The 27,777-nt window shown below is 39.7% G+C and overlaps 1 protein-coding gene across 4 annotated transcripts; it reads left to right on the top strand.

The window, feature by feature from the left end:
• The first annotated feature begins 17 nt into the window (after positions 1 to 17).
• osbpl1a (oxysterol binding protein-like 1A) lies at positions 18 to 26,352 on the top strand. Of its 4 annotated transcripts, none has more exons than XM_034147238.1 (29): positions 18 to 271; positions 2,400 to 2,529; positions 2,600 to 2,685; positions 2,773 to 2,847; positions 2,976 to 3,087; positions 3,250 to 3,335; positions 4,121 to 4,265; positions 4,848 to 4,915; positions 5,005 to 5,049; positions 5,154 to 5,227; positions 5,459 to 5,522; positions 5,611 to 5,712; positions 8,984 to 9,112; positions 9,242 to 9,323; positions 9,661 to 9,767; positions 15,448 to 15,610; positions 16,983 to 17,169; positions 17,922 to 17,997; positions 21,111 to 21,245; positions 21,378 to 21,475; positions 21,585 to 21,767; positions 22,314 to 22,421; positions 22,623 to 22,712; positions 23,479 to 23,602; positions 23,866 to 23,979; positions 24,091 to 24,214; positions 24,307 to 24,397; positions 25,100 to 25,120; positions 25,620 to 26,352. In XM_034147238.1, the coding sequence occupies exons 2-29, from the start codon at positions 2,406 to 2,408 to the stop codon at positions 25,720 to 25,722; spliced, it is 2,916 nt and encodes a 971-aa protein (XP_034003129.1). In that variant the 5' UTR covers positions 18 to 271; positions 2,400 to 2,405; the 3' UTR covers positions 25,723 to 26,352. The 4 variants fall into 4 exon arrangements, with proteins under 4 accessions (XP_034003129.1, XP_034003127.1, XP_034003130.1 ...); XM_034147236.1 differs by having other exon boundaries at positions 9,649 to 9,767; XM_034147237.1 differs by lacking the exon at positions 18 to 271 and adding an exon at positions 1,440 to 2,098 and having other exon boundaries at positions 9,649 to 9,767.
• Positions 26,353 to 27,777: the final 1,425 nt, after the last annotated feature.

Genomic DNA, 27,777 nt, shown 5'->3' with positions numbered 1-27,777 from the left:
GCTGTGATCAGCTGATGGCAGTGTAAACAGAAAGCAGCGGTGGATGTGTGACACAGACAGCTGTTTCGCCATCAGTCAGCTCCGTGTCGGTGGAAGACGATCATGTGAAAGGTGTGTGTGACAGTGTGTTCAGGGTGATGTGTCAGAGTGTGTGTGTGCTGCAGGCCAGCAGCAGGAAACAGTTCAGGGGGGCTTAAGGCATCACATGCAGCTGCACAGAGGGCCTGGTGAGGGCTGAGGATTTCACTTCAGGACTGGAAGACAAACAGCAGTAAGTGTCACCGATATTCCTGTTTGCTTATCATTTGCTGAGGGGGAATGTAAATACAAAAATGTAGCCTAGCTCCTTTCTTCTTTCTTTCAAGTCACTTTCTACCTCTACCTCACTGCATTTCAGAGGGGAGTATCTTAGTTTTGAACATAGCCTACTATATTTATCTAGCAGGTTTTTAAAAAGAAAACATGTCACCTTCCCAAGATTTTCTTATACGTTATTTAAATAATTGTAATGTAGTTTATAATAACATTTTGAGGGTTGTTCTGTTGGTTGTCACAAAACAACAACTGTGACAATATTTCCAGTACTTTTGCCAAACAAGAAAAGAAAATTCAGTTTTACCAACAATATCTCAAAATGTGCACGAGTAATACTAATTATGTATTATTATACTATTACAGTCAAAGGGGACAAGTGTTCTACTTTCTCCACTTTGAGAACATAACATAACATAACATAATTTACCAATTATGCTGCATGATTTGTTCTTGTGATTAAGTATGTTTACACTGTGTAATTAGTAATTACACTTACAGTAAGTGAAGGATCACTTCCTCGAATACTGATTATTAGCTGTGTTTTTCTAATGAGACATCAGCTGGTTTCATGTCACCTGGTTACAGCTGTCATCGCTTCGGGCTATATTTCCATTCACACATTTAGCCTACAACTGTTTTGATTTGAGCTAGAAAAAAAAAGATTTATAAAAAATGGTTTTACCGTTTACGTCCCCAAACTATTATGAGTCCATTTATTTGTATGTTTACTCGAAGGCATCTGGAAAAGCAAAGCAATGTTATAAGCTTGTAATGTGTTTTTAATGGTAATTATTCATCTGGAAATTAACTTGTAAAGCTCTCAAATAAATGAAATGCAAAATGAAGGATCTTTGCCTCTTAACAAGTGGTGGAATAAAAAGTAAATGGAATACAAATTAAAAGGTGCATGAAATGGAAAAATAAGCCCAAGGTGATGTATTCAAATTGCTTGCTTTACCAGACTAATAGTCAAAACACCCAAATAAAAAAGGCATTTTATTCATTTAAAAAATGGCTTCAACATTTTTGGTTTATTAAAATATTAGAAAAAAAATGTAAGAGGTCAAAGGAGTGATCAGATTAGGTACCATAATACATTCATATAAATAAGCGATTTTAAACATTAAAGCTCTGCATATACTCCAATAATGCTGTTACTAAAGTGTACAGGTGTTTGCAGGTGTATAGTAGAAAGACAGGCTTAGTAACCGTTAGTGTCACATGCTTTCCCATCCTAGGTAAACCTGTTTGAGTGCCAGTCGAGAACTCTCTCTGCAGACGTCTTTTTTATCCTCTGATGACGATGCGGTTCATTTATTCTTTGTCATAGCCACGTGACATTCCATGACATTACATAAAGCATGCGTTCAGTTTTTTGTCTCTGCATACCAATCTTTAACTGCAAATGTGGTCATGTGGAGTTAGACAGTATAAAGGGGAGGTTTCCTTCCTGTACAGCTAGTCTGATGACCATATTGTGTAACACTTGCTTTTTAATCACTGCATGGCAAAACAGGCTCTTGTGACTTTCGTCCTCACATGCCCTAAACCAAGTGAGATGACGACTTATCACAACTTCTCTTAGAGGTTTGAAGAGTCGCTTTAAAAGTGCACTCCAATGCTTTTACTCATCAAGTACAGTTTACTTTTCACAGAGAGTACTTCAAACTTTACAAAGTGTAGAGTGCCTGATACTCCCTGACCTGACGCTTTGGTTTGGAGACACACACACATTGTAGCCGAAAGCCTGGGTTACAAAACTGAGGTGTGGTGTTTGGAAGAGGTGAGTTTACAATTAAAACTGCAGCTGTAGACGTTATCCCTTTTTGTATCTTTCTTGTAAGTCCCTTAACTTTATGAATAGGGTATTGCATTTCTTTTACGTAATACTTTTGTAGTATCTTTTTGTTTTCTTACAAAATTATTCAAATGTTTCCTCTATAGAATAAGCTAGAAGTGCTTTCTAAAGCCAGTAGATCTCTTTTCAGTGAATCTGTGCATGTGTCCTTCTGAAAGCATATTTGTATGTACAATTTAGTCTCAGAAATATAGAGTATCTCTTTGTGCTGTTCCTTCCTCTGCAGGGGTCCATGGAGGAGCTGGAGCCAGAGGAACAGTTTCTGAGTTTCGCCCGGAACGGAGATCTTGCGGGGATTCAGAGGCTCCTCATGTCCAAGATAAAGGAAGAGACACAGATCAACATAAACTGCAGAGGTACATGAGTCAGACCTTATGACACACTATTAATCACGATGTCTGATGTAATACAATGTGTTGTTTTCAGGTAAAAGAAAGTCTAACCTTGGATGGACGCCTCTTCACTTGGCCTGTTACTTTGGTCACAAAGATGTGGTGGAGGAATTATTAAAGGTAGGTTTTTTTTAATACAATTTGAAAAAAAGCTTTAGATTTGGAATGTTTGCACGGGTAACAAGTGTGTTTTTTTACTTTCTGAAGGCAGGTGCAGATGTTAACTTGCCGAATAATGTGGGAGATACACCGCTGCACAAAGCTGCTTTCACAGGAAGAAAGGTACCTCAATGCCTCTTTCTACTGTTTTTGATTCTCTATTGATGAGTATGGTTTGATGCATGCATGCAATTATTCATCCATTCATTCAACGAATCAATCAATAAATAAACCAATCACGTATTGATCAGGAGGTTGTCATGCTGCTGCTCCACTATGATGCATGCGCTACTGTCATCAATGGGACAGCACAGATTCCCAAAGATGTCACTCAAAATGCAGAGATCAGAGGCATGTTAGAAGGTGAGAGAGACACACTGTCATCTGATTTTCTGAAAACATATTTGTATAGATCTCAATGTTTAGTGTCTTAATATCTATTCATACAAGTTGTTAAAATAACGTATATATTTTTAAATCCTCCTACCTTTCTTCTTGTAAATCCCATTGTTTTATCGATATCAGCGGCGGAGAGAACGGAGGAGAGGAAACTGGAAGAGGAGCTTTTGGAAGCTGCACGAGAAGGAGAGCTTTCAAGTTTAACTCACCTGGTTAGTACAATATACCTGATCTAGTACAGCCAAAAAGGAAATGAAAGTCCTAAACAGCAATACTAGTGTGGAATGTCCTCAGCTTAATTATGCCAATTTTTGCAGTCAGTATTGTGGAATAACATGATGTTCCGATATTTATTCAGATCTAATAGGAATGTCAATGTCAGTCCATCGGTGTGTTTTCACTGCGTGCATGTGAGAGTGCTCCAGTATACACTCTCAAACAGCTTCACATATTCACAAGTCCAGACAAGTATACAAATGACTACTCCCTTAAAATATAAGCCTCATTTGAAAAAAAGGATATTTGCCAGCAGATCTCACAAAATGGATAATAGCAGGGAAGTTTTAAACCATAAGGGGATGATTGGATTTGTTTTAAGTGGGTTTGTATGAGGTACTCATCCACACTCAGTGTATAACCTACATAGAAAGTGACTTTCAATATTCTTAATAAATCGTAAACAGATATAGATTTTTTAGATGGGCCTTTTTTCAGGTTTCAAAATATGTTTTTTTGCTGCCACTGACGACCTCAGTAAATACATTTGCTTCTCTGTGTGTTTCTCTACACTTGCATGCCCACCGCCATGTACTGTAGGTAATACACCGAATGTGGATAAACACCTCAAACAACCTTACTTCAAAACATCCTAATTATACCTTTGGCTCTTGAACACAGAGGGAGAAGAGTTGTGCTTCAGTTCTCAGCAAAATAATAGACCTGCAGGACTTTTGGCACCAGACAACCCATCTGTTTTGGTTGTGTGTGTTCGCTGCAGCTCAGCAGGAAGAAGACCCCAGACATCAATTGCACAGATCTGCTGGGTAACACTCCGCTGCACTCTGCAGCCTATCGGGGCCAGAGGCAGTGTGCCCTGAAGCTGCTCAAAAGTGGAGCAAGCCCCAACATCAAAAACAAGAAAGGTAAGACTTAAAAGCCCCCCTGTCTTTAAAGGATACAACTTGATACATTCTATATTCCCCACATGGCAAGATCAAAAGAAACAAGGAACTGGCGAGTAATCCAGCAGATAATACTCTCAGCAAAAACCTAATACAGCTTTGCTCTGTGTCTTGTTCCTCTGAGCACATCTATTCACCACACTGGTGGCTACGATGGGCTTAAAAGGCACATTAAAAAGCAAAAAGACATTTCCATCAATTATTTTTTTACTAAAAAACATTCCCTATGGTGTTAAGTGAAAGACAATTATCACTTATTTTAAAAGGTCCTTCACCCAAACAGGAATAGCAACTGACTGATTAAGTAGACATTTTTGTTTGACCTATAATAATAAATAAAAAAACTGGTAATTTCTTTGACTTTAACGTTATTATCAAAATGTAAAAAACTGCCAAAGCTGGGCCTGTTTGTCTGTAAACCAAATTGATATTTATAACAGATGTCATTATTCCTTAAATGTCATGAAATCAGTATTTTCTTCAGTTGTATACATGTGTTCTGTTGTACTAAAGCCTCTTGTTTCGTGCTCCCACACCTCCCAGGACAGACAGTGTTTGACCTGGCTAGTGACATCGCAATGAAGCTGGTCCTTGAAAGCAACGTAAATCGAGTGAGTGCTCAGCTGACAATCATCCACTTTGTTTTGGCCTTTGTTTGTTTTTTTACTCCCGTCATGTTTTTCATCTGTGGTCCTTGCAGGGAATGACCCGGCATGTCAAAAAGAAAGAGGGACTCCTCTGGAAGGTAAGGTGTAGTGCTGCGCTCTCTCTCAGCCTCTGTTGAAGTGAGAAAAGACAAAACAAAAATAGAAATCAATGAAAATTAGAGCCCTGATTCTTCCCTTGCAGAGCTCCAGATTTTTTGGCTGGCGCTCGTACTGGGTCGTCCTTCAAGATGGGGTTATATCCTGGTACTCAAAACAGTAGGTGGCATCTTTCAATTTGGCTGTGCTCCTTGAATCAATTTGAAAATATGTCAGCACCAGATCAATTGAAGTGCTGCACAATTTTGATAAGAAAGTTGCTGGAAGTAACAAATAAAAAACAGAAAAGGAATCTGTCTTCTGAACCATCATTACTACATAATCTGTCAGCACTCAACCAAAGTAATCCTGAACAAGAAAACACCTCACCTCTTTCTTCCTCATTTGAAGGTCAGATGCTGCTGATAATGTCAGAAGACAAGGCTGCAAATCCCTCACAAATGCGCAGTGTTTGGTATGACAACATTTAAGAATTACACATTTTAACGTTGTGTGAATATAACTTTTGCTCAAGGGAATGTTTTTGATGTTCACTGTTTTAGATCCGAGCCAAAGACAGCTGCTTTTTTACTCTCAAATGCTTTGATGACAGCGTGCATCTCTTCAAAGTATCACCCAAAAACCACCCAGAGGCAACAAGAAAAGTGAGTGTAATTCCTGCTCTGGCTGCTTTCAACATTGTTATTCATGTGTATTAGTTAATGCAATAATTGTAAAGGATTGATCCATGTTTTATTTGGCATAGTCTGTCAAACATAATTATATCGTGACTAAATCTGTCAGTAGAAATCTTTGATGTGACAACATTTAGTTTTGTCTAATATTGAAAACCTCTAGCTAAATAGCTGTATGTTCTCAAATATCTTACATTAAAATAGTAGTTAAGACATTTATTTGAAGGATCAAACTATCCTCCTTTCCTTCTTTTTATCCGTATAAATTGTGTTTCCACTGTTTTCAACATCAAAGTCTTCTGTCAGAGCGTTAGACTCGAGACATGAAGGTTAAAAAAAGCTGAGGGGACTTGATTTAAATTGGTGACTCATAAATATTGAGAAATGAAATATTGTGTCATTGTGTAGTTTTGTCTTTTGGCACTCTCCCAAACGCTAATGAATAATGGATTGCAGACATCTCCATAACCTAATGCACACTTTCAGTTGCAGCTCCTGGTGCCAGAATAAAAACTTGAAATTCAGATGAGGCAAACTCGCCTTTCAGTACTAAATTAGAAAGTCTACTCTCTCCTCTTCATATCCAGCACATGGCTTATTTACCAGAGCTGTGGACTTTTTTCTTTCAGGACACAATTTTGTGTGCCTCTCAATTATTACTGATTTTTGTTGTGTGTGTATTCAGCACTGCTATCATTGCAAGCAACAGTTTAAATGCTGTTCCCTTACTATGCTGCCTAATCACTGTAGCTGTGACTAAGAAGCTGAAGTAATACTAATTAAGAAGCATCACATTCAAATCAATCCTAATTTAATGTTACCAAAATGCTGGTGAGAAGTTACCAGACATTTGAAGTAAAAAAAGACACCATTTTGAACACATACAAATGCTTTGATTCATTTGATACAATTTGATGTAAATTGCAGTGTTTCTATGTTTGAAGTATTGGGTGTGTTTTTTGCCACTGATTAAATCGTATACATAATTAGCGTTCATCTCTTTGATCCCATGTCAAACGTGTGACTTTGCTGAAAAGACTTAAAAACCTTAAGATTCTTTTGATTCAAACGGAACAGGAATTCTCAAAACAAGTTTTATTCACAATCCACCTGATTTTGTATATTGTACATTTAGAAGTCCTGCATAGTGCCTGTTAATTTGACCGATAAAATATATCTGTTGTTTGTCTTGTTATTGTAAAAGTGAAATCTTTCAATGTCAATATCTCACTCAGGCCACAGATAAAAGCTTATATGGCCCCCTGACGCCCCCCAGCCCTCAGGGGCTCCCGATCTGTGCTCCAAATTCTTTGACTTCTTCCAGGTGAAAGTCGAGGCCATCCATCAGCAGCTCCTGGAGACTGGCCCTCCCCCCCTACCTGCACCTCCGCCACCTGGCAACGCACCCCCAGCGCCGCGCCTCTCCCATTGCAACCTCTCCTCCTTCTCCCCTGTGGATGCTCTCCAAGTGGCCAAACTGGTCAGCTCGGCCAAGACCTCCACCTGCTCCCTGGACCCCATGCCCACAGCCCTGGTCAAGGACTGCCTACCCACCCTCTGTCCCTACATGGTGGTCATCATCAACGCTTCTCTGGCTCCTGGTATAGTCCCCACCAGCTTCAAAATGGCCTCAGTCACCCCCATCCTCAAAAAACCTGGCCTGGACCCCGACGACCTCCACAACCACCGGCCGATCTCCCACCTTCCCTTCCTAAGTAAAACTCTGTAAAGATTGGTCGCCGGCCAACTCCATCTGTACATGTCCAACCATGAGCTCTATGAGCCCTTCCAATCCGGCTTCAGACTTCAACACAGCACTGAGACCGCCCTCATCAAGATCACCAACGATCTCCTCATTGCTGCTGGCTCTGGCTGCCTCAGCATCCTCATCCTCTTGGACCTCTCTGCAGCGTTTGACACCATCTCCCACACCATCCTCCTCACCCGCCTATCTGACCTCCTAGGTGTCACTGGCACAGCCCTGTCCTGGTTCACATCCTACCTCCATAACAGGGAACCGTTTGTAACCATTAATGGCTCAAATTGACCCCCGGCCCCAGTCAATCACTGTGTACCCCAGGGCTCTGTGCTTGGCCCACTCCTGTTCACCATTTACATGCTCCCCCTCGGCCAGATCATCCGCCATCATGGACTCAATTTCCACTGCTACGCTGATGATACCCAACTGTATCTCAGCACCACTCCATCCTCCCAGCTCCCCCCTCAGTCTCTCGTCAACTGCCTGCACGACATACAAATCTGGATGTCGTCCAACTATCTCAAACTCAACTGCAGGAAAACAGAGCTCATGGTTGTGGCACCCAAGGCGCTGCTCCAGAAGGTTGGTGACTTCATCCTTGAGGTTGATGGCTGCTCCATCTCCCCATCTCCTGAAGCCCGCAACCTGGGTGTCATCCTTGACTCCACCCTTTCCTTCCACTCCCACATCAAGTCTGTTACCAAATCGGCCTTTTTCCATCTAAGGAACATTGCCAGACTCCGACCGTCACTCTCGGAGTCAGTTGCAGAAACCCTAGTCCATGCTTTCGTCACCTCCTGCTTGGTACTGCAATGGTGTCCTGTTTGGGGTCCCCAATAAAATCCTGGACAGGCTCCAGTATGTTCAAAACTGTGCTGCTCAGGTACTCACACATACAAAGCCGTGGCAGCACATCACTCCCACCCTCATCCACCTCCACTGGTTGCCGGTTAAGTCCCGCATAACCTACAAAGTCCTCCTCCTCACCTACAAGTCCCTCCATGCCCATGCCCCCCAGTACTTATCGGACATCCTTCGCCCACATGCCCCACACCGGAACCTGCGGTCTTCAGACTCTGGCCTGCTTACCACCCCCCGCACCAACCTGCGAACCTTCGGGGACAGAGCCTTCAGTGTGGCAACCCCCAACCCCGGAGATCCGCAACATCCCCACGCTTGACACCTTTTAAAGGGCCCTCAAGTCCCATCAGTTTGCTAAGGCCTTTGGCCCCTAATCTATTTGTTGTTTTGTCTGTCTGACTGTTTGTCTGACTGCCTTTTGTTTTTGTTATGTTTGTTTCTACTCCTGTTCTTCTTTGTAAAGCGACCTTGGGTCTCATGAAAGGCGCTATATAAATCCAAGCTATTATTATTATTATTATTATTATTATTAATATAAAGTTCACGCCTTTTAAATAAATCAGCAACATGTTCGATTTTGATGACGAACATGAAAATACAAATGTGTTTTTTGTTTCTCAGGCATGGATAGACACACTGGAGGAGCACTCGGCGTACAGCACACACTACTGCTCCCAGGAGCAGGGAAGCGAGGGCGAGGAGGAGGAGGAGGAAGTGATGTCACTCGGGGAGCTCACAAACTCACTACAGGTGGCTCTAAACAAATACAATCCATAATTACCATGTCAGAATAATTATCCGTAGAGTGTTCGCTGAACTAGAAAGCCACCCACCCCACGCTGCTTTTGTTCATCTGAAGTCTCATCTCTATGAAACCAGGCAGCGGAGGCCAGCCAGAAGAAACTGGAGAAGGAGGTGGAGGCTTTCCTGTCCCTGCTGAAGAATGATGGTCTGGCAGAAAGTAAACGCTGTTATTTTATTGTTTTGTTTCTAAATATTATTATATATCTAACACAGAAGAAGGAGGAGTGTAAAAGAAAACCGTATGATTACAATTACAAGCATCCTCAAGCCGATTGAAATGCACTGTATTGATGGAATAATGTCTGAAGTCCTAATAACTAAGAGTCTGTAGAGTCTGTTTCTGAGGTGCGTTGTGCTTGTTGTCTGTAGCTGTTCTGAGAGCTTGACAACACTTTAAAACTGGAACTTCATATGAGCTTCTCCTGCTGTTTGTCTTTTTAATACCACTCATTAGTTGTGCCAATGCTCCTTCATTGGTGCAGTTTTCCCCTCAGGGATTCCACCCGCCGTAACTCAGAAATTACAAGACATCTGTGTGTTGTCCAGCGAGACCAGCTCCAGTCTGAGTGTCTGTCTCAGCCTCCTCTCCAGACAGGAAGGGGTAAGTCAGCTACCCCAGTAACACATGTCTTTGTTTGAATGCCTGTTAACAGCTATTAGTCAGGTTTTTTTAATTGTACAGTGTATATTGTCAGCAAAATAATTTTATTTTAAAGATCCCATGTCACGGCCATTTCTACTGATCATAATTCCATTGTTGAGGTATACTAAAATAGATTTATAGTGTGCAATTTTCCAAACTCACATTGGTTTCTCATACAGCATCTCTGTAAAGTATGTGTATTCACCGGTATTCACTCTCTGTCCTGCAACATCTTGCAGGAAACAGTGTCTGAGGGCATGTTCATTTAATAAAACTATGAATGTTTTATATCCATGTAACGGGAAGAAACTCATCTAACTGATCTTTTTTTTTTTTTTTTTTAAAGAAAACCCACAATGCTAACACTGAGCACAGAGCGAAAAATGCTAACACCCTACTGCACCGAAAATCACTCACAAAACCTTATTATTTATCTTTTCACCACATCCAACACATCGTTTCACATCGTGAGGTGACACAGAATCGATTGACACCGACATTAACACTGAATCATACGTATTTGCGACATTATAAGCAAAAACGGACATCAAAACAGGTGACGCTAGGTAGCTAAAAATGCTAACATTTTTACCTTGGCTCTGTAGTCTCTCCAAAGTGGTCTTCAATGGCATTAAAACGATAAAAACGCTGCTCAAGTTAATCCATAGGTTAATCCAATGTGTCTGTGTCCCTTTGAAATGATTTCTGATAATCCATAACCATTAAAACTGATTTTCCGTTTCCAAATGTCAAAGCTAGAGATAGGTTCACTCTGATGGAAAATTACATGCGCGAAGCCCCCACCTTTTCTCTTCACAATGAGTGTGTGTGGGGGACTCCCCCTTCGATTCTATTGGCTCTAACGGTCAGAAAGAGGTGTCAACCATCAAAATCGAGCAAGGGAAGCCAGAGATATGGAAAATCCACCCAAATGACCCCAGAAGTGGTTTCTTTTTGCTAAATCTCTCTAAAAAGGTCAAATGTCACTTGTTTTGCATCAATCTTGATACAGGGTACTTATTATATGTTGTACTTTGGATTCCTAAAACTTTTAGTCTACTAACCCATTATCCAAGGGTGGTTTTCACTATAAGTAAAAAAGAATTTTTGGACGGACACTATAATTTACAGTTTTTTACTATGTAAAATCTGAATTTTCTTTAAAATAAAAAACATCTATATTGATTCTGACTTTTCTACATCCAACTCACAGGTTTATCATTACTTTGAGAAAAAAGATGATTAATTTAACCCTTTTAGAAGGGAAGATATTGTCATTTGTTCTGGGAATGTCATTTTCGAGCCTGAGACCTGAAAAACAGGCTCAGGGCTTAACAGGTTAATGGTTTTCCATTGTAGTGTTATATAGGTTTTTGTGCATGTAAATGGTCTGTAAAGGCTAAATCCCAAAGTTCCCTCCAGAGGGAGTTTCTCTGACTCACTCTCCCCCGCGCCACGCCAGAATCGTCTTGATTATAGTCCTTTGTTTACTTCAGCCACATAATGACATCACTATGTAACTCTCACGCTTCCAGTGGCGTCGCCTGGCCTGGGCATCCGGGGCTTTAGCCCCGAATGTTTTTTCTGTAGCCCCGGACAATTCTCCCTCAATAATATAATACATTAACCGTGCTTTACGTGAACCTCATCATGACACAAGAGAGGACGGCAGCACTGTAATTTCCCGTGTTCAGTGAATGCAACAGAGGCATGACACCAGACCAATCAGAGAGTTGCATGGAAATAAACGTGTGCTTGTGTCATTCAAGCTCGGCTCTGTGTGTGTGTGTGGCAATAGCGCATTTAGTGTGATAGAGAGGGGGAGGGAGGGACCGTCAGCATGGACCGTGTTGTTAGCATCTGGTTAGCTAGCTGCACTAACGGACATAAGGAGCTGTTTGTTCCACAAGAAGCTGGAGGAGAGTCCTCTCCTCTCAGACTGAGAGACTCAGGTGAGCTAAAGGACTCTCTGAGTGTTTAGATACATAACTTTAGTCTAAGTTATCTCAGTGGGTCTCAAACGGTTTGGTCACAAATTATTCAAAAGATTATTTCCGCGGCACACCTTCATATGATCATTATAGTTCGAAAAAAAAAAAGACAATAAAGGAAAAACAGTTATGAAATACTATATGGCAGTAAAACAAGAATAGAGTTTAAAAGGGGAGTGATTAGTAAAATATCCATAAAGAAAAAGTACATCTGTTTACAGTTCTGCTTCATATGGGTGTTGAGAGAGGTATCCATAGATCTCTTCATTTTGCTCTCAAAGTGCACCAGATTGATGCATTTAACTTCAATATTTAAAAAAAAATCTTCCCGGGGGAGCATCCCCCCGGACCCCCTAGAGGAGGTGAGCCCCCCACTCATAAAAAATACCACTTTACCCCTGCCTATATGTGAGCTGATTATCGAGCCTTCATTGTAACAGTCGCGGGTGTACTGTGTGTGTGCGTGTGGGGAGTGTTGCAGTAAAAAATGCCACTGTAGTGCCGCCGCCACTGTGGGCTAAGCCCCGAATGTTTTCAGGTCCAGGCGACGCCCCTGCACGCTTCTATTTGCTAGCGCTCCAACACATTGTTCGTGATAGGCTTAGGGGAGGGACATCTCTTAGTGGTTGAACAATCACAAAAGAGCGGGCCAGCTAACCAATCAGAGCAGGCCTGGCTCTGGTTTCAGACATAGGGTGAAAAGAGGTGCTGCAGCACAGGCAGTATGAGAAAAATAAAGAGCTTTTTGGACATTAAAGCATGTAAACACGTCACAGTAGAGGCACAAAATACAAATATTAGACCTTGAAATTAGCATAGGGCCCCTTTAAGCTGAATAAATCAGAGGTGAAAGAGATCTTTACTCTACTCAAAATGTAACTTACTTGGTGGATTTTTTAAGATAAGATGTACTTTACTTTTGTTGTTATTTAAGGACCCCCCCTTTGCAGACTATAAATACTGTAATTAAGAGAATCCTCATGTATGTGACCTTCAGATATAAGGTGATGGTTTTTTTCTGAATAAAATGTCAAACAAAACATATTACATAAGAAAGCGGCAGCACTATTCACACCTCCTTATAAAAGCAGCTCAGTGGAGTGCAGTGATTTAAGGCTGTCAGATGGGTTTTCTTTGTGTGTGATTTCAATGGATTTGATTATAATGGAAGGATTCAGTGGATAGATTACATCTCAGCAAGAGAGAAGAATAGATTGCACAGATTATAGCTCACAACAAGCGCCAACCCAGTACATCAATTCTGTCATAAAACTTTATTTATGTAACACTTGACGAAACACAGTGTTTACATGATGGTTAACATAATAAGACTATTTCTGGATGCTAGTTTATGAGGCTCTTGCATCCTGAGGTTTAGTGTAGCTTATACAATTAAAGCTCAAAGTAGATAGTTCAACTGGATTCTGTAAGTAATTAAGGCGCCGTTTACACGAGGACAAAACGGCTTGTATCTGCATAGTTTCGCGTGCGTATAGCCCTATTATTTATACGAGGCCGATAGAAACTGACCCCACAAACGATAACGGGTCCCAAGGTGGATAGATTTGCAAACGAAACTCTCTAGGGGGTCAAACGAGTCCGTGTAATCGCTTCTATACGAATATTTCCTGAAAAAATAATGATAGCCCCACCTCTCCCCACCTCTGCTGCTCACTGCTGTAGCATGGCCAGTAGCCATCTGTAACGATCAACTATCAAAAATAGCTGTGTTAATTAAACGCACAACGTTCCCGTGTGCACAACGCCTAAAGCTTTACATTAATTCGCATTAGGAATGTATGTAAACATGAAGTCAAACAATGATGAACTTGCAGGATTTTATTACACTGACCACAAAATTCCAAGCAGAAAAATGTGCAAGTTATTTTATGTAAACAAGTGTATACAGTTTTGATTTTAAGACTGGAAGGTTCGCATATGTCAAAAATATGGTGTAGAAATGTAATAAAAAACAGTGTTTGAAGTTAGTTTATATGATGGGATGATTCATTTAGAATTACTTCAAGAAAATCAGTATGCTGCAGCTGAATATATAGCACTTAATTAAAATCAAGAGGCCTTGTCTGATTTTAATCATAATCTGGTTTAATATCTCAATTTGGTAGGCTGAAACACAAAATGGAGTTTGCCAAAATGTACAATCAATAGATGACTATGACTAATGGCCAATCCCAGTTTTGGTTAATTGAAGCAGAGTTCTTCCTTAACGTCACACCAGAGTGATAATTAGTCACAGTGTGCACCCCACTGATGGCTCATACAGATATGTAGTAGTGCTCCTGCCTTTGATGTGTTTGAATGCAGTAATGAATGCACCCTTGAGTTGTTGATGATGTAAATCAAGGGGTGTTCACCTTCACATGATAATTCACAGTTTCAGTCTTTTTTTGGATACACTCCATTCAGCTTTTTCTGTCATAAAACAGCAAAGACATGGACTGAATTGTTAATTACCAAAGCCTGCATTTTTAAAGCGTTAGAATTCAGTATCAGTTACTATCTTTTTTCCATCCTTTTTTTCTCCTCAAACTCATGCTGACTAACACAGCTTCATCTCACAAAACAGATAGTTTGATATCTCTGGGATCTTTAGAAGGGACCGGTTGTCACAGAGGCTGCCAAAAAACATTTGAATGTTCTCAGTTTAACAGCCAGTCCGGCGCTTTCAGGGTTTACACCTGGGCCGGGCCGGCAGCTCTCAGCTGTGCAGCCTTTTGAACCGCGATGTGCAGCGGCAGAGCGCACGATAAAAGGCTCACAGGATCTCACCATGAATAGGCCTGGTCTCTATAAAGAACTCAATCTTGCACTGTATATGTCGTATACACATGATGGTTTGCAGCATGAATGAAACGGCGGGGTCTGTGGAGGAAATATACAGAATATCTTGCACCACCTGCAGCGCTGGTTTGCACTGTGCAGCACCTGAGTAGGTGTCAAGCAGCAGAAATGTCCTCTTGAAAGTTCAGTTTATTACAATTATGTCCAGTGATCCTTGTCTTCCATCACTTTCTCCCAACATCACTCTGACTTTTCTGGCCATGGTTACCTTCTTGAAACACCATTTCAAACATTTCACCATTTGTTTCTTTTGCAGTCCAAAGTAAAACCCTGCCTCTTTTGTGTACTCTACCCTTTAATATTTACACATAATCAGTGAGAGGCTCTTTTCAGAAAGGTGCAGCTGGAAAAAAAAGCACATATCCACATAATCAAGACTAATGTGTTGTGTAAAAGGGAGGTTGGCCGATGGTTTATATCTGAGTCCATTACCTGTCATTTGAGCCCCTCTCCTTCACGGGAATCGTGTTCTCCGGCAGGCCATTTGAGAAGGCGGCATCAAGGCAGCTGTCCTCCATTACAGATAAACACGGCCCGTCCCTCTCAGCTCCATCTCCGTCTCTCGCTGTTGGTCTGATAATGACAGCATGGTGCAGAGGGGAGGATCACTCAGTCAACGGGCTGTTTATTTGCATCACATCTGGTTTCATACAGTAGTTACACACATTCACAATGAGTCAGAATGAAATGTTAATAGCCATAAAAAGCATAGAATATTCCTACGAGTGATTAAATTCTCTCTTTTTGTTGGTGTGTGTGTTTGTGTTTGTGTGTGGGGAGCTCAGGTGCGCAGTGTGAAATTGGAGCAGGAGGTGGAGAAGAATAAGATCCTCTCTGAAGCGCTGCAGACTCTCGCCACTGAGCACCACGAACTTGAGCAATCCGTCGTCAAGGGATCTTCACCGCGGAGTGCCATCAGCGAGGATGAGTTCCACGACGCCTTGTCTGGTGAGTTGACAAGTTATCAAACACGCTCAGGAGATGCAGGAGATTCTGTGACAAGCTCCCGCTCACACTCGCTGCTCTGTCATTCACCTATAGGACACTGGAATACTTTTTTCCTGGCGGTATTTGGTCTCCTCGAGCGTGACGTAAGCGCAAGTTTTGCCTGGTTGTGTTGAAATAACTTGAAGCCTTTTCACCTGATTGAGTGATTTTGGTGTGTGAGAAACCTGCATGGTGTAGTTACATTTCAAACTGACCTGAGGATTGTTTTGTTTTATAAATGGCTACGAAACAGAAGATGTTACAGAAGTTTGTTCTTATTTTTAGATATATATTAAAACTTAATCTTTAACAGTTATTTAATTTGATTCTATTGTTGTGTGAAGGCTTTTCTGCATGGGAGATGTGCATTTAATGTTGTAGACTAAGAGCATGATTGTGAATGATTATTTTGTGAATAATAATTAATAGATTATTTAGCTAATTTATATGACAGTCCACAATCAATTAAATAAAAAAGAACTATGAAAAAAAGGATATGTATGTTATGATAATAGATGCATTAATAAGGAATAAATTCAAAGTAGAAGTGAGAAAATGTCCACTTTTTAAAAAGGTTTAAAATGTCTTACCAAATTGCTTATTTATATAACCACAGATACTACACACCATATAGATGCCAATATAGATATAAAGTCAAGTCATGTTGCATTTATGCATAAAAACAAAATGACTTGACTACAAATCTGATACAGTATATCTGCTACCATGTAAACATACAAATAAAGACATTCCCTTAGATGTGCTTGTTGCAGTTTTTAAGAGGCTCGATGAAGGTGATTACCTACTTTAAATAATTCACTTGTCTCTGCTCTCTGGTAGACGAACAGTGTAAGCCCTGTTTCATCTCATACAAATCTTTGGCTTTTTGCAAGTTTTTGCCATTTATTTGTCTAGGATACTGATTGCACAACCACTGAAATTCATAAGAATGCTCCAAGAAAAGTTTCTGGCGTGGATGACCCAGATACAAAGATTACAGTAAAACTTCAGGAGAGCACTGCTGCAGGCAGGGAAGAAGTGGAGAACTACAAGTCACCTGCACACACCAGACACACAACCCTGGTGTACTGCTAAATACAGTTTATTTTTATGGATCATCTGCTAAATGATCGGCCTGACTGATCTGTTTAGGTTTAATAGCTATCATGCTGTGTGGCTTTATTATCAGACTGTAAAAGATATCCATACTTACTAACAATATGTGTTATTATATCCCTCATATGACACAATTTGATTTTATGTCCTTTAACAGTTAATTTACCCACTTCCTTTACTACCAATACTAACAGTGGATGAATTGTCTCCGTGGTAGACTCTGAGTCGGAGATCTCCCTGAGCGGTTTTGAGACGGCCAGCCGCTCCTTTGAGGTCGACGAGGAGGAGGACGAAGGCTCTGTTATGTTATCGAGCAGCCCTTGCAGCAGCCCCAGCAGCATGTTGCAGGAGGATCACCATGGCGACAAGGACGAGACTCAACCCAACGGGATCACAAAGCACAGGTCAGCGGTGCGGTATGATCCCACGGTTTCTTAAATGCTCTTTTATCCACCTCTCATCAAAAGGAACCAACTTCAAAAAGAGCATGTCCACTCATAACAGATACTGTATTTCTTCCTGTAATATTATATAATATATATATATATAATATTCCTCGGGTCTTTTCACTTCGTCGTGTGAATAATTTAGGAGCCGCCCTGGTGAAGGAAAAAGAAAGAGTTGTACTGAAAGAACGGAGCTCTGTGTGTTGGAGCTGTTAAAAATTGATAAGGTCACACAGTGTAATGCAATTATCCGTCTGCTGTGTGATCCCATGTTGGCTAATCCCTCAAGGCAGCTCAACAGTAGGCCAACAATTTACAATATGTGGATGGATTCCAACAGCATTATCCCTTTTTGTTATATTTCTACATGGCTTATGTGCTTTAATTGTGTGAACCAGTTGAAGATGGTCTGACCTGGATGATCTGCTGTGTCTCTCCTGCTGACGGATGATTTGGAGGGCTGTTTACGACCATTGATACCCGTGTTGATTGTCCCTCTGGGCTTTGTTCCAGTTTGACACACAATACATTGCAGGCTTATGTGGACTGTATTCATTTGAATAAGATATGACGCTTGCAGCTATTATGTGTCTGGTACATTTACTCTAATGAAAAGTGTCTATTTTTAAAGTGCAAGCACAAGGTCAATTCATTGATCAACCTTATAAAAGTAATACAACTGTGTGCTAATTTTTGTGTGTCTATTCTAGGACTAGTTTACCTGCACCGATGTTTTCGAGAAATGACTTCAGTATTTGGAGTATCCTGAGGAACTGCATTGGAATGGTGAGAATGCTAGCTATTTTTTCTTTATAAACCCACTGTTGCACAACCTGCCAAACTCAAAACTGTAGAACACCGAGTTAAAGACTAGTGATACAATAGTAGTGAACACAGTGGAGCATTGCACTGTTAAAAAGCTGCATATTTCCCTCAGGAGGAGACCAAAAGCAGAACTTAAATAGTGATTATTGGACTTAAATTCATCAGGTGGAGAAAAAAAGACTCCAATAGTGTTGCTCCGTAACTTCTAGATTGTTCCTGCTGCCTCAAATTTGCCCAAAAATTCAGCAATTTCAAGATTATATAGTGAACATTTAAAACAATTGACCTGCTAAACATGAACGTTTAAGCACTATGATTGATGTTGCTATGCTTGCATTCACTTTTTTGGCTGAAATGTGAGAACCAGGTTAGGTATAACTTTGTATTTCTCTTTACTCCCAGATTAGACCATGAAAGAGTTCAAGCACCATAATCCTTATATGGAATGTCATAAACCTATTATTCTTAATAACCCTCTTATCGTGCTGAAAGGGCATGTTTATGCGTTTTTGTTTGCGGTCAAATGTGACTGTTTTAAAAAAATGATTAATCATAAAAACACAATGAACAAAATGTGACACAATATAATGTTTTATCGACTAACTTCTTATCTGTTCAAAGACTAAATGTATTTGTAGGCCACATTCACCTTGGTATACTGTACAAATGAGGTAGATAAACTACTACAGCATTTTTAAAGATCAATATACTCCTGGGCCTTTTCAACACTTTCAAAGAGTTGCTGTGTGAAGGGAATTTCTTTTTTCTCTCCGTAAAGAAACCTGGTCCTTTACTTCCACTTCAAAAAGACACTGAGAGACTTGAGCTCATTCAAACAGGCAGTACGGGTGCTGGAAATGCTTGAAAATGCTTGAAATTGTACGAGGTGTTTTCAAGGTTTGAAAAGTGCTTGAATTTTGGGAATGGTGCTTGAATTTGGGATAAAGTGCTTGAAATTGTAAATGCTTTACCTCGCTTTTTAGATTAAAAGAAAATAAAGAAGTCGGAGCGCGCTTAATTGCTTCGCTTTTACATAAAACAGCTCCGCTCCGGCCTTCCCGCGCAATGTGCGTGACCGGCAAGTGTTTTTGTTACGTGTGTGACCTGGGCATTCTGATGAGAGTGATAGATGACAGTATGCCAGGAGGTTGCCGTTTCAACGAGCGTTGGCTAGCAGAAGACAAATACAAGCCATGGCTAAGACGAGGGTCAAGCGAAGCCCAAGAGTAGCCTCCTGCAAAGTGTGCAACAATAACGATGCGAGAGTCTGCGCTGACGAGCGACACACCACACGAAAGGTACGCGGTAGTAGAGCATTTTAGATTAGGCTAACGTTGCATGTAAAATACATGACACTTTTCTCTGTGCGCGGCAAAACAAGCTCGCCAAAATGGCTTCACTAGTCTGGCAGTATTTTAAGTGTCCGAAAATGACAATAAAATAGCGGTATGCAACGTCTGTGTGAAGCAGAAATCCTGCAGCTCCACCCGGTGTGACGGACCGGTGAGCGGAGCAGAACACACATTAAGAGTTAGACCTAACACACTTAGCTATTTTATCTACCTCTGGAACAAGCTAAACTAGTTATAAATATATTTATTCTTCACTGTCGGGTCGCTTATTACTGGATCAGTGAGCTGCAGGAGATACTGACGGGCTGTCAGGAGAAAGAGAGAGGGGGAGAGAGGAAAAGAGAGCGGTATCGGCCGATACTGATTCCGGCGATCGGCTCCAAAATTGGCGATCGGAGCATCCCTAATAATTGTATATGATATGTTTTATAATGATTGATCATGAAAGTGTTATCAAAGCTGGTAAAGTTGCAGCTAGTTTGAATGACTTTGTATACTACAGAGTAGCTTGTGAATTTACTCCAGGTGGAACTAAAGTCTGATTTAACACTTGATTATATTTCACATCATTCATCCACATCTGTAAAGTAACTAAAGGTATTAAATACATGTAGTGGAGTCAAAGTACACCATTTACCTCTGACTTGTGTTTACTGCCAACCTAAAAGTACCTCAAAAATAGTAATCAATAATATATTGAAAAGTTATTTGGCTGATTGTTTTATATTGGCTCAGCCAGGTTATATGGGATGCCCAGTCTACGTACAGATAGGTGACACATTTTGAAATATTAAACTTAGTTTTCTTTTCTAACATTTTTAATTTTTCATCCTCATGTAGAATGCTATTATGAAACACACATTTGGTTGTTTATAGCATAAAGAACATCTGATTTAATGTGAGGTAGGGAAATAATCATTTGAGTATAAGTATGTGTATATAAATATGTAATTTACAACAGCTGTAAGATGCTTGAAAAGCTTGAAAATGCACCTTGAAAATGCTTGAAAAGTGCTTGAATTTGACTTTGGAAAAGGTGTAAGAACCCTGTTCAAAACTCTGCAGCTCAGCTTTTAACAAAAGCCTAAAAGACCGCTCATTACTCGAGTTTTAGCTGCTCTGAACTTTTTGTAACTTTTAGAGTTGATTTTATTGCATTTATACAAAGACATTAGTAGGTTACGGAAAAACTCTATTGTTAATCTTCACAGAGACATCCGAAAGGAAATCATTCATGCAGCCTTTGTTAATAACGTCCTAAAGCAATGGAACATACTATAGATAATAGGGAAGCTTGATAAATATTTTAAAAGAAGACACAAATATACAGTATCTCTCAGCCTTTCACTAGCTTTTTTTATACAGACCTAAAACCCTTTTTTGCACTTTGTTTGTCTTGATTTATTGCATTCTTTGTATTTCATTTTTACTTTTTTAATTTTATTAAGATCATTGTAGGTTCTATTTTCCACCCTATATAATGCATTTATTTTTTATTTATTTTAATCATTTATTTGGTAGGGACATTGCACATTAATGAACACTTAAAACAATAAATGTGCCAAGCGTAAATATTTAGCTTTGAGCTACTTGTCCCTCACATTTAAGCTTGTGTTTATTTTGTTATTGAGAGTTACTTTCCATTATATATATATATATGGCATTATATGTCTATTTTTATCTTATGAAGAATGTGGTTATACCTCTTCATGTCTATTTTAGGAACTGTCCAAAATTACCATGCCAGTGATTTTCAACGAACCACTCAGCTTCCTGCAGCGTCTGACGGAGTACATGGAGCACACTTACCTGATCCACCAGGCAAACACCGTGCCCGACTCTGTAGAGAGGATGAAGGTAAAACCTCCTGTGACTTCCTGGACATTTGTGCAATCTGCTAAAATTATCTTAAATGCAGCGTTATTTAAATTGGGAGTACCCTTGAGTTCAGTGTGTATAATCTTGAGTGTGTGAATGTGTTTTTGGCAGTGTGTGGCTGCGTTTGCAGTGTCTGCTGTCGCCTCCCAGTGGGAGCGGACAGGTAAACCCTTCAACCCCCTGCTGGGAGAAACCTATGAGCTTGTAAGGTAAGTGAGATTAAAGGGAACTTGTTACTATTTACCAAATACAGACATCTTAAATGTGTTTACTGTAGTAAAATCCTCTTCTCACTTTGATGCTTCCCTGTGGTTCCAGGGATGATCTGGGCTTCAGGCTCATTTCGGAGCAGGTGAGCCACCATCCTCCAGTCAGCGCCTTCCACGCTGAGGGCCTGAAGCAAGACTTTGTGTTTCATGGATCCATCTACCCCAAACTCAAGTTCTGGGGGAAGAGTGTGGAAGCAGAGCCCAAAGGTGTCATCACGCTGGAGCTGCCCAAGTAAGCCAATTATCGCTCTTCTTTAAAAACCAAAAACATCTGATTAATAACAACTGTGATAACATTAAAAAAAAAGGTTGTAAATCTTATAATACTCTTCTTTATGGGTTTTATATAGGCTTGTACATGTTGACCTTGTTAATTCATATTAAATATACTCTTTCCAATCATGAAAGCACCCCTATAGCGTTTTTGTATATTACTCAAAACCCAGCAGCTAAATTACCCACAATGCAACTTTAACACAGACAATTTAGTCTTAGATCTGAGACATGTAATCTTTGTAATCGTAGTAATGTTAGTAGCTGCTAATGAGCCTGAAGCCTAGAGCCTGCAGCAGAGATGAGAAAAATATTCTTCACCACGATCGCTCAAGTGACATCACTTAGTGAGACTTCACACGGTACCCTTTGAAGCACAACAATCTATAAAACAAAAGTTTTTTTCCACATATGCAGCTGTACTCCCTGTAACCCCAACACCTGTAAACAGTCTCTGATGTATAAATAGTCATAGATCCCCTTTAAGTCAGACTTTTTTCTCCAGGTACAATGAAGCCTACACATGGACAAACCCCACATGTTGTGTTCACAACATCATAGTGGGCCAGCTGTGGATCGAGCAGTATGGAAATGTGGAGGTGATCAATCACAGGTAGGAGGAAAAAGAAAGTCAAAAATCAGTAAGTAGAGCGCATATCTTTCAAACAGAACAAGTTCAGAGGGTTGATATAAACATTTTGAGGAAGTTTGACCAAAAAGAAGGAAAATACGCAGAGCAGATGAGGAAGCTTTGTATGACTCAGCCTGAAGAGAGTGAGAGGGTCATGTTGTTTTTCTCCTTTCTTTCATCTAGAACTGGTGAAAGGTGCTGCCTGAATTTCAAACCATGTGGCCTTTTTGGCAAAGAACTGCACAAGGTTGAAGGATATATTCTGGATAAAAGGTACGGCTGACACATGATGTTCAGAACATTTATTTAGGTAATGAATAGTCTCCATTCAAATGTCTTTTGTTGTTGTTTCTAATGATGAGAAAAATAGTGGACACACTGACTCATTCATCTGCATAAATACTTTTGTGTCGTATTCTGTACAAAGTGTAAAGCCCCCTGAGACTAATACAAAATGTGTGATATTGGGCTTTATAGATAAACTTTGATTTATTTATTTGTACATATTGCAACTTACAGATCTGGCTGATGCCCTCCAAAACATATTTCTTTATGCTCCCATATTATAAAAGAACAATGACTCGATAAGGGTTTTAAAGCTGTTTAAATACGCTTCAATTGTAAATCAGGACCTACAAAGTAAGGTTGATTAGCTGGGGTCATTCTCCTGAAAATATCAACGTTAAACGAGCCCATTACAAAATCAAACAATCATGCTAATTATCAATCAACAAATGCAACAATCAATTACCATGAAAACTGGCAATTGAGGGTCCAAGGCAAAAAAAAGGTGCACAGGCATAAACTCTGAAGCCTGCATGTCATTGAGGCAGATAGAATTCAAAGGAACAAATCAAAGAAGAACAGATGGTTCATAAAAAAAGGGGGACATGCGGCTTCTAACACAACAGAGCAAATGACACGACCAAAAAGTGCAACCTTGAGATATTCAGGAACACAAGGATTCATGCCGACTAACATCATTATCTTTCAGTGTGTGTGGGCGTGAGGGTTTGATGTGTGTGTTTTTGTTTTGCAGCAAAAAGAAGCTGTGTGCTCTTTATGGGAAGTGGACAGAGTGCCTCTATGTTGTGGACCCTGCCGCCTTCGAAGCACATAAGAAAAACGACAAGAAAGCAGGGGAGAAAAAAAGCAGCAAAGCGGTACGAGCTGCTTCCTTCCGAACAGCAGGGATTCACATCAGTCTAACATTGTTATTCATCATGGGAACAATGCAGTTTGATAGAAAATATCAGGTTTTTACAAGACAGATAGATTGAGGATATCATGAGCTCTTTGCTAAACTCCATAATTAAGTTTTTTCTATCAATAAACACTGTAATATTACATCTTTCAGAGAGCATGATTAATATGTAGACCTCGCAGTGCAGCATGATATGGGTTTGTCACTTGTGGTGTGGTGCAGGGTTGCAGTGAGGATCAGGAAGAGGTTCCCTCTCCAGCTGCAGACACCGTGGAGATGATCCCTGGCAGCCAGCTGCTGTGGAGAATCGCACCCAGGCCGGCCAACTCTGTCGAGGTCTCACCGATGAATTAACACTATGAGCTTTAATTAGAGCGCAGTCTCAAAATAGGCATGTGTTTTAGTGTTTGAAATGTTCCAATATACCAAATTGGTCTTCATCTGCAGATGTACAGCTTCACTTCCTTTGCAATGCAACTGAACGAGCTGCACAAGGAGATGGAGGGACTGATCCCCCAGACCGACTGCAGGCTGAGGCCAGACATCAGAGCCATGGAGAACGGTGACATTGGTAATTATTAGTGGTATCACAATGGTACTGTAGATACAATAAATATACTCTCCCTTTTAATCTGAAACTTTACAATGTTGTTATCCCAATAGACCTAGCCAGTGAGGAGAAGAAAAGGCTGGAGGACAAACAGCGAGCCGCTCGCAAAAACCGCTCCAAATCTGATGAAGAGTGGAAGACGAGGTGAGTGTGATGATGCAGCTTCACAACTCAAAGTGTTCCTCTCCCTTAAGTAGTCAGCTAATGTACGCAGGAAGTTTTCAAAGTGACATTAATCTCATTGTAGTAATTTTTCATGAAAAGAAAAACCTATTCCAGGCCTTCATCCGGTGCATAAAATGGCAATAATTGATACAGTATTTAATATGAATAAAGAATCCATCTGGATTGTCCTCTGTTCAATCTGCTTAAATAAAGTGGAATTCATATTTTGTATTAACTCCACAAGACGTTTCTGTCTTTAAAGGAAACGTTTTGAGAAACACACTTATCCTGACGCTGATTACCTTTTTTTTCATATAAATGTTGCAATGCTATTGACTCTATTTTGTTTAATGAACATTTAACTGTTGATCATTAAGATTAATTTAGTTCTGTTTTAATGTATTACGATAAGACTACACATTTAACTCCAAAACTATGTGAAACTATGTTTGTGTGAACATTGTAAGCTTAGATTGTGCTGTGTTTATTTGTGCCAGCGTTGTTTCCATTTGTATTTACTTTATACGGACTTTTCATTGTGGACATACAGCCTCTGTTTTAAGTGCTGCAATTTCATTATCCTTTTCTGTACTCTTTCTGGTGCTTTGAAATGCTTTGGCTAAATCTTCATTTTATCTTCATCTGACTTGTTATTCTGTTGCATCTCTCTCTGACGTTAAGGATTCCTGCCCTGGGCCCAAGGTTAGAGCTTCCGCTGTGTGTGTGATGTGCCTGAAATGTGTCTGAGATGTGATATGATCATGCGAGCTTGCCGCCTCAGAGTTTCAAAATGCCTCTTATATCTGAATTTGAATCTAATCTACATAACTGTGTCCTGCTTTCCACTGCAATATGAGAGAATATCAGTGACATTTTATTAATCTGCTCTCCCTTCCAACAGCATGAAAGCTTTATTTAAAATACTCCAACACCAAAGGAGTCCTTTCTCCCAAATCATGTCTCTCACTGCTTCTATACTTCAAAGATAAAACAATAAAACATTCATTTTAGTCCAAAACAAACAACATAAACGGACAACTTCCATGCAAATTACCCATAACCTTGTGATGAAGCATGCCTGCCCTTCCTTCCTCAATTTCCCTGATTTGTTTGAGTTATGATTCTCTGGTTGGTGTCAGTTGGAAGTGTTTAGTTTAATGGAGCTCAAACTGAATGCTGATGTATCTCTGTTGGTTTTCAGGTGGTTTCAGCAGGGGCAAAACCCCCACAATAACTCCCAGGACTGGCTCTTTTGTGCTGGATACTGGGACAGGAAATACAGCCAGCTGCCAGACATTTACTAATGGACACTTCATGCCGAAATTAACCATACAGTGAACTTTATACAGAGCAGCATTAATCTTTTTTTTAAATGGAATAATAACTACAAACAATATGCAATCAGTGTACTTTAACTGTGTGGCCTTAATCTACTTCATGCTGGTAAGATTGTGCATCAAAATGTCAATAATCCATATTTAAAAGTGATGAAATGTAAAGTTGTTTGACAATGCGTTGAAATGTAGGATTTGTATTTAGAGTGAGCCCAGTTTGTTTCTGCTCATAATGGACTTTTAGCAAAGCAGAACGTTGCGGATGCACAGGGGTTCATGGTTTTATCTGTTTTCTTTTAAATGTTCAGTGTCTTGACTCTAAATGTATATCTGTATATATACTACACCACCAGTGACCTCATCATGTCGTTCACTCACCAAACCACTACCAGTCAGAAAACATAAGGTTGATGTGGATGCTGTTTCTCCTGATGTGCTTTGCCTTGTAAAAAACTGTATTATACAACCGCTAGGATAAAGTTGAGTTGGTCACATCATGTAGAAGAAACTGTTAGATTTCAAGGCGTTTCTGCCTCCTTGTATAGAGCATTGGAAGTATTTTTTTTGGGAAACCTAAATAAATCAATTCAATGTATCGAGTATGTTTTTACAATTTATGTGAAGTACGCTTGGGATGCAAGACAAAGGTCAGAGTCAAAATCTATAGCACTTCAGAGATGACCATTCATGTGCATAACAATAGAGTGGAATAAATTACAGTAACTGCATTGGTTGTTATATGCAGTAAGAAGCTACATAAGTGAAAAAGCCAGTGGTGTCTGTTCAGGGGAAAGAAAGGTAAGCTAAAAAAAAATGTTTTCCAGGGAATGAAAGAGATAAAGAAAAGCAAAGTATTTGTGTGAATTGAGGTGGGATTTGCATGTGAATGGGGAGAAAATTATATCTCACATAGCCATCATATCCATTAGGATAATAAACAGAAAGAAAGGATCACACAAAGGGTTGAAAATCCAGGGCGGCCAGGAATAATGGAAATGTTACAAGGACTTTTGGGAGATAAAATAATAAAAGACTGTTATTTGAAATGTATAAATGCAATTTGTGTTTGGGTCAAAACAGCTTATGGAAAAAATGTATTGTAAAAATAAGCATTTTCAAATTAACCATGTTTACTAGACATGGGCTTTATTTCAACTCACACTAACATAATGTCTTTTATTATTTATTTAATTAATGTTAAACTATTTACACATTTGAAGTTGATTTGTGTTCAGTAATAAGATCGTATTTTACAATATTGGGACATTTTGTTGGGTGACACCAAAAATCTGGATTTAATTACTTAATTATTGCTTTGTTTTTCAGCAGGGCAGTTTCAGTTTTTTCAAGAAAGACTAATGAGACAGTACCTTCTGTTCTTTTTCACGCCTGGTAAGTTAAAAACGGACACAAATCTGATCGAGAAGTTAATGAAGTCGTTGTTGTAAGCTGTCTTGTACATGTGTTTCAATTATCACCCATTTAGTTCAGTTCAGGGTCACAGAAGACTACTGCCTTACTGAGCATGGCACATAAGGTAGAGCACTCCATCTAATGGTCAAAATAAAAAATGCAGATTGAATTGTATTCCTGTTAGAAACGCAATAATCATCTTAAACCCAAAATATGTGATATTCTTTGGTTTGGCTATGGAATGACTGAAACATTTTTGCCTTTTCATAATTTAATTAAAAAACAAAGGCCAGTATTGCCCAAGTGTGTTCAGTAGTATAACTTGGCTTTGTGTCGCTATGTGGTGTGGTAAAGAACCTCATGCAGGCTCTCATGTCTCTGTACATGTATTGTTATTTGGTATGGAAAGAGGTTGATATAAAAATATAATGAAATAACCATCATGTATTACTGTACCTTTCATACAGCTTATATGGTTTGGTTGTGCACATCAAATTGTATCAGATAATTGCCAAATAGACAAATCTGGCTAATATTGATAACACAAAGGGTTAGTTAAAAGGCTAACTTAGTGTTTTTATTGTGATTCTTAAATGAATTCGTTCTAAGGAC

Source organism: Trematomus bernacchii, unplaced genomic scaffold, assembly GCF_902827165.1.
Source record: "Trematomus bernacchii unplaced genomic scaffold, fTreBer1.1, whole genome shotgun sequence".
NCBI lineage: Eukaryota > Metazoa > Chordata > Actinopteri > Perciformes > Nototheniidae > Trematomus > Trematomus bernacchii.
Note: the sequence above shows the minus strand (reverse complement) of the source record. Positions and strands in the feature narration are given on the sequence as shown.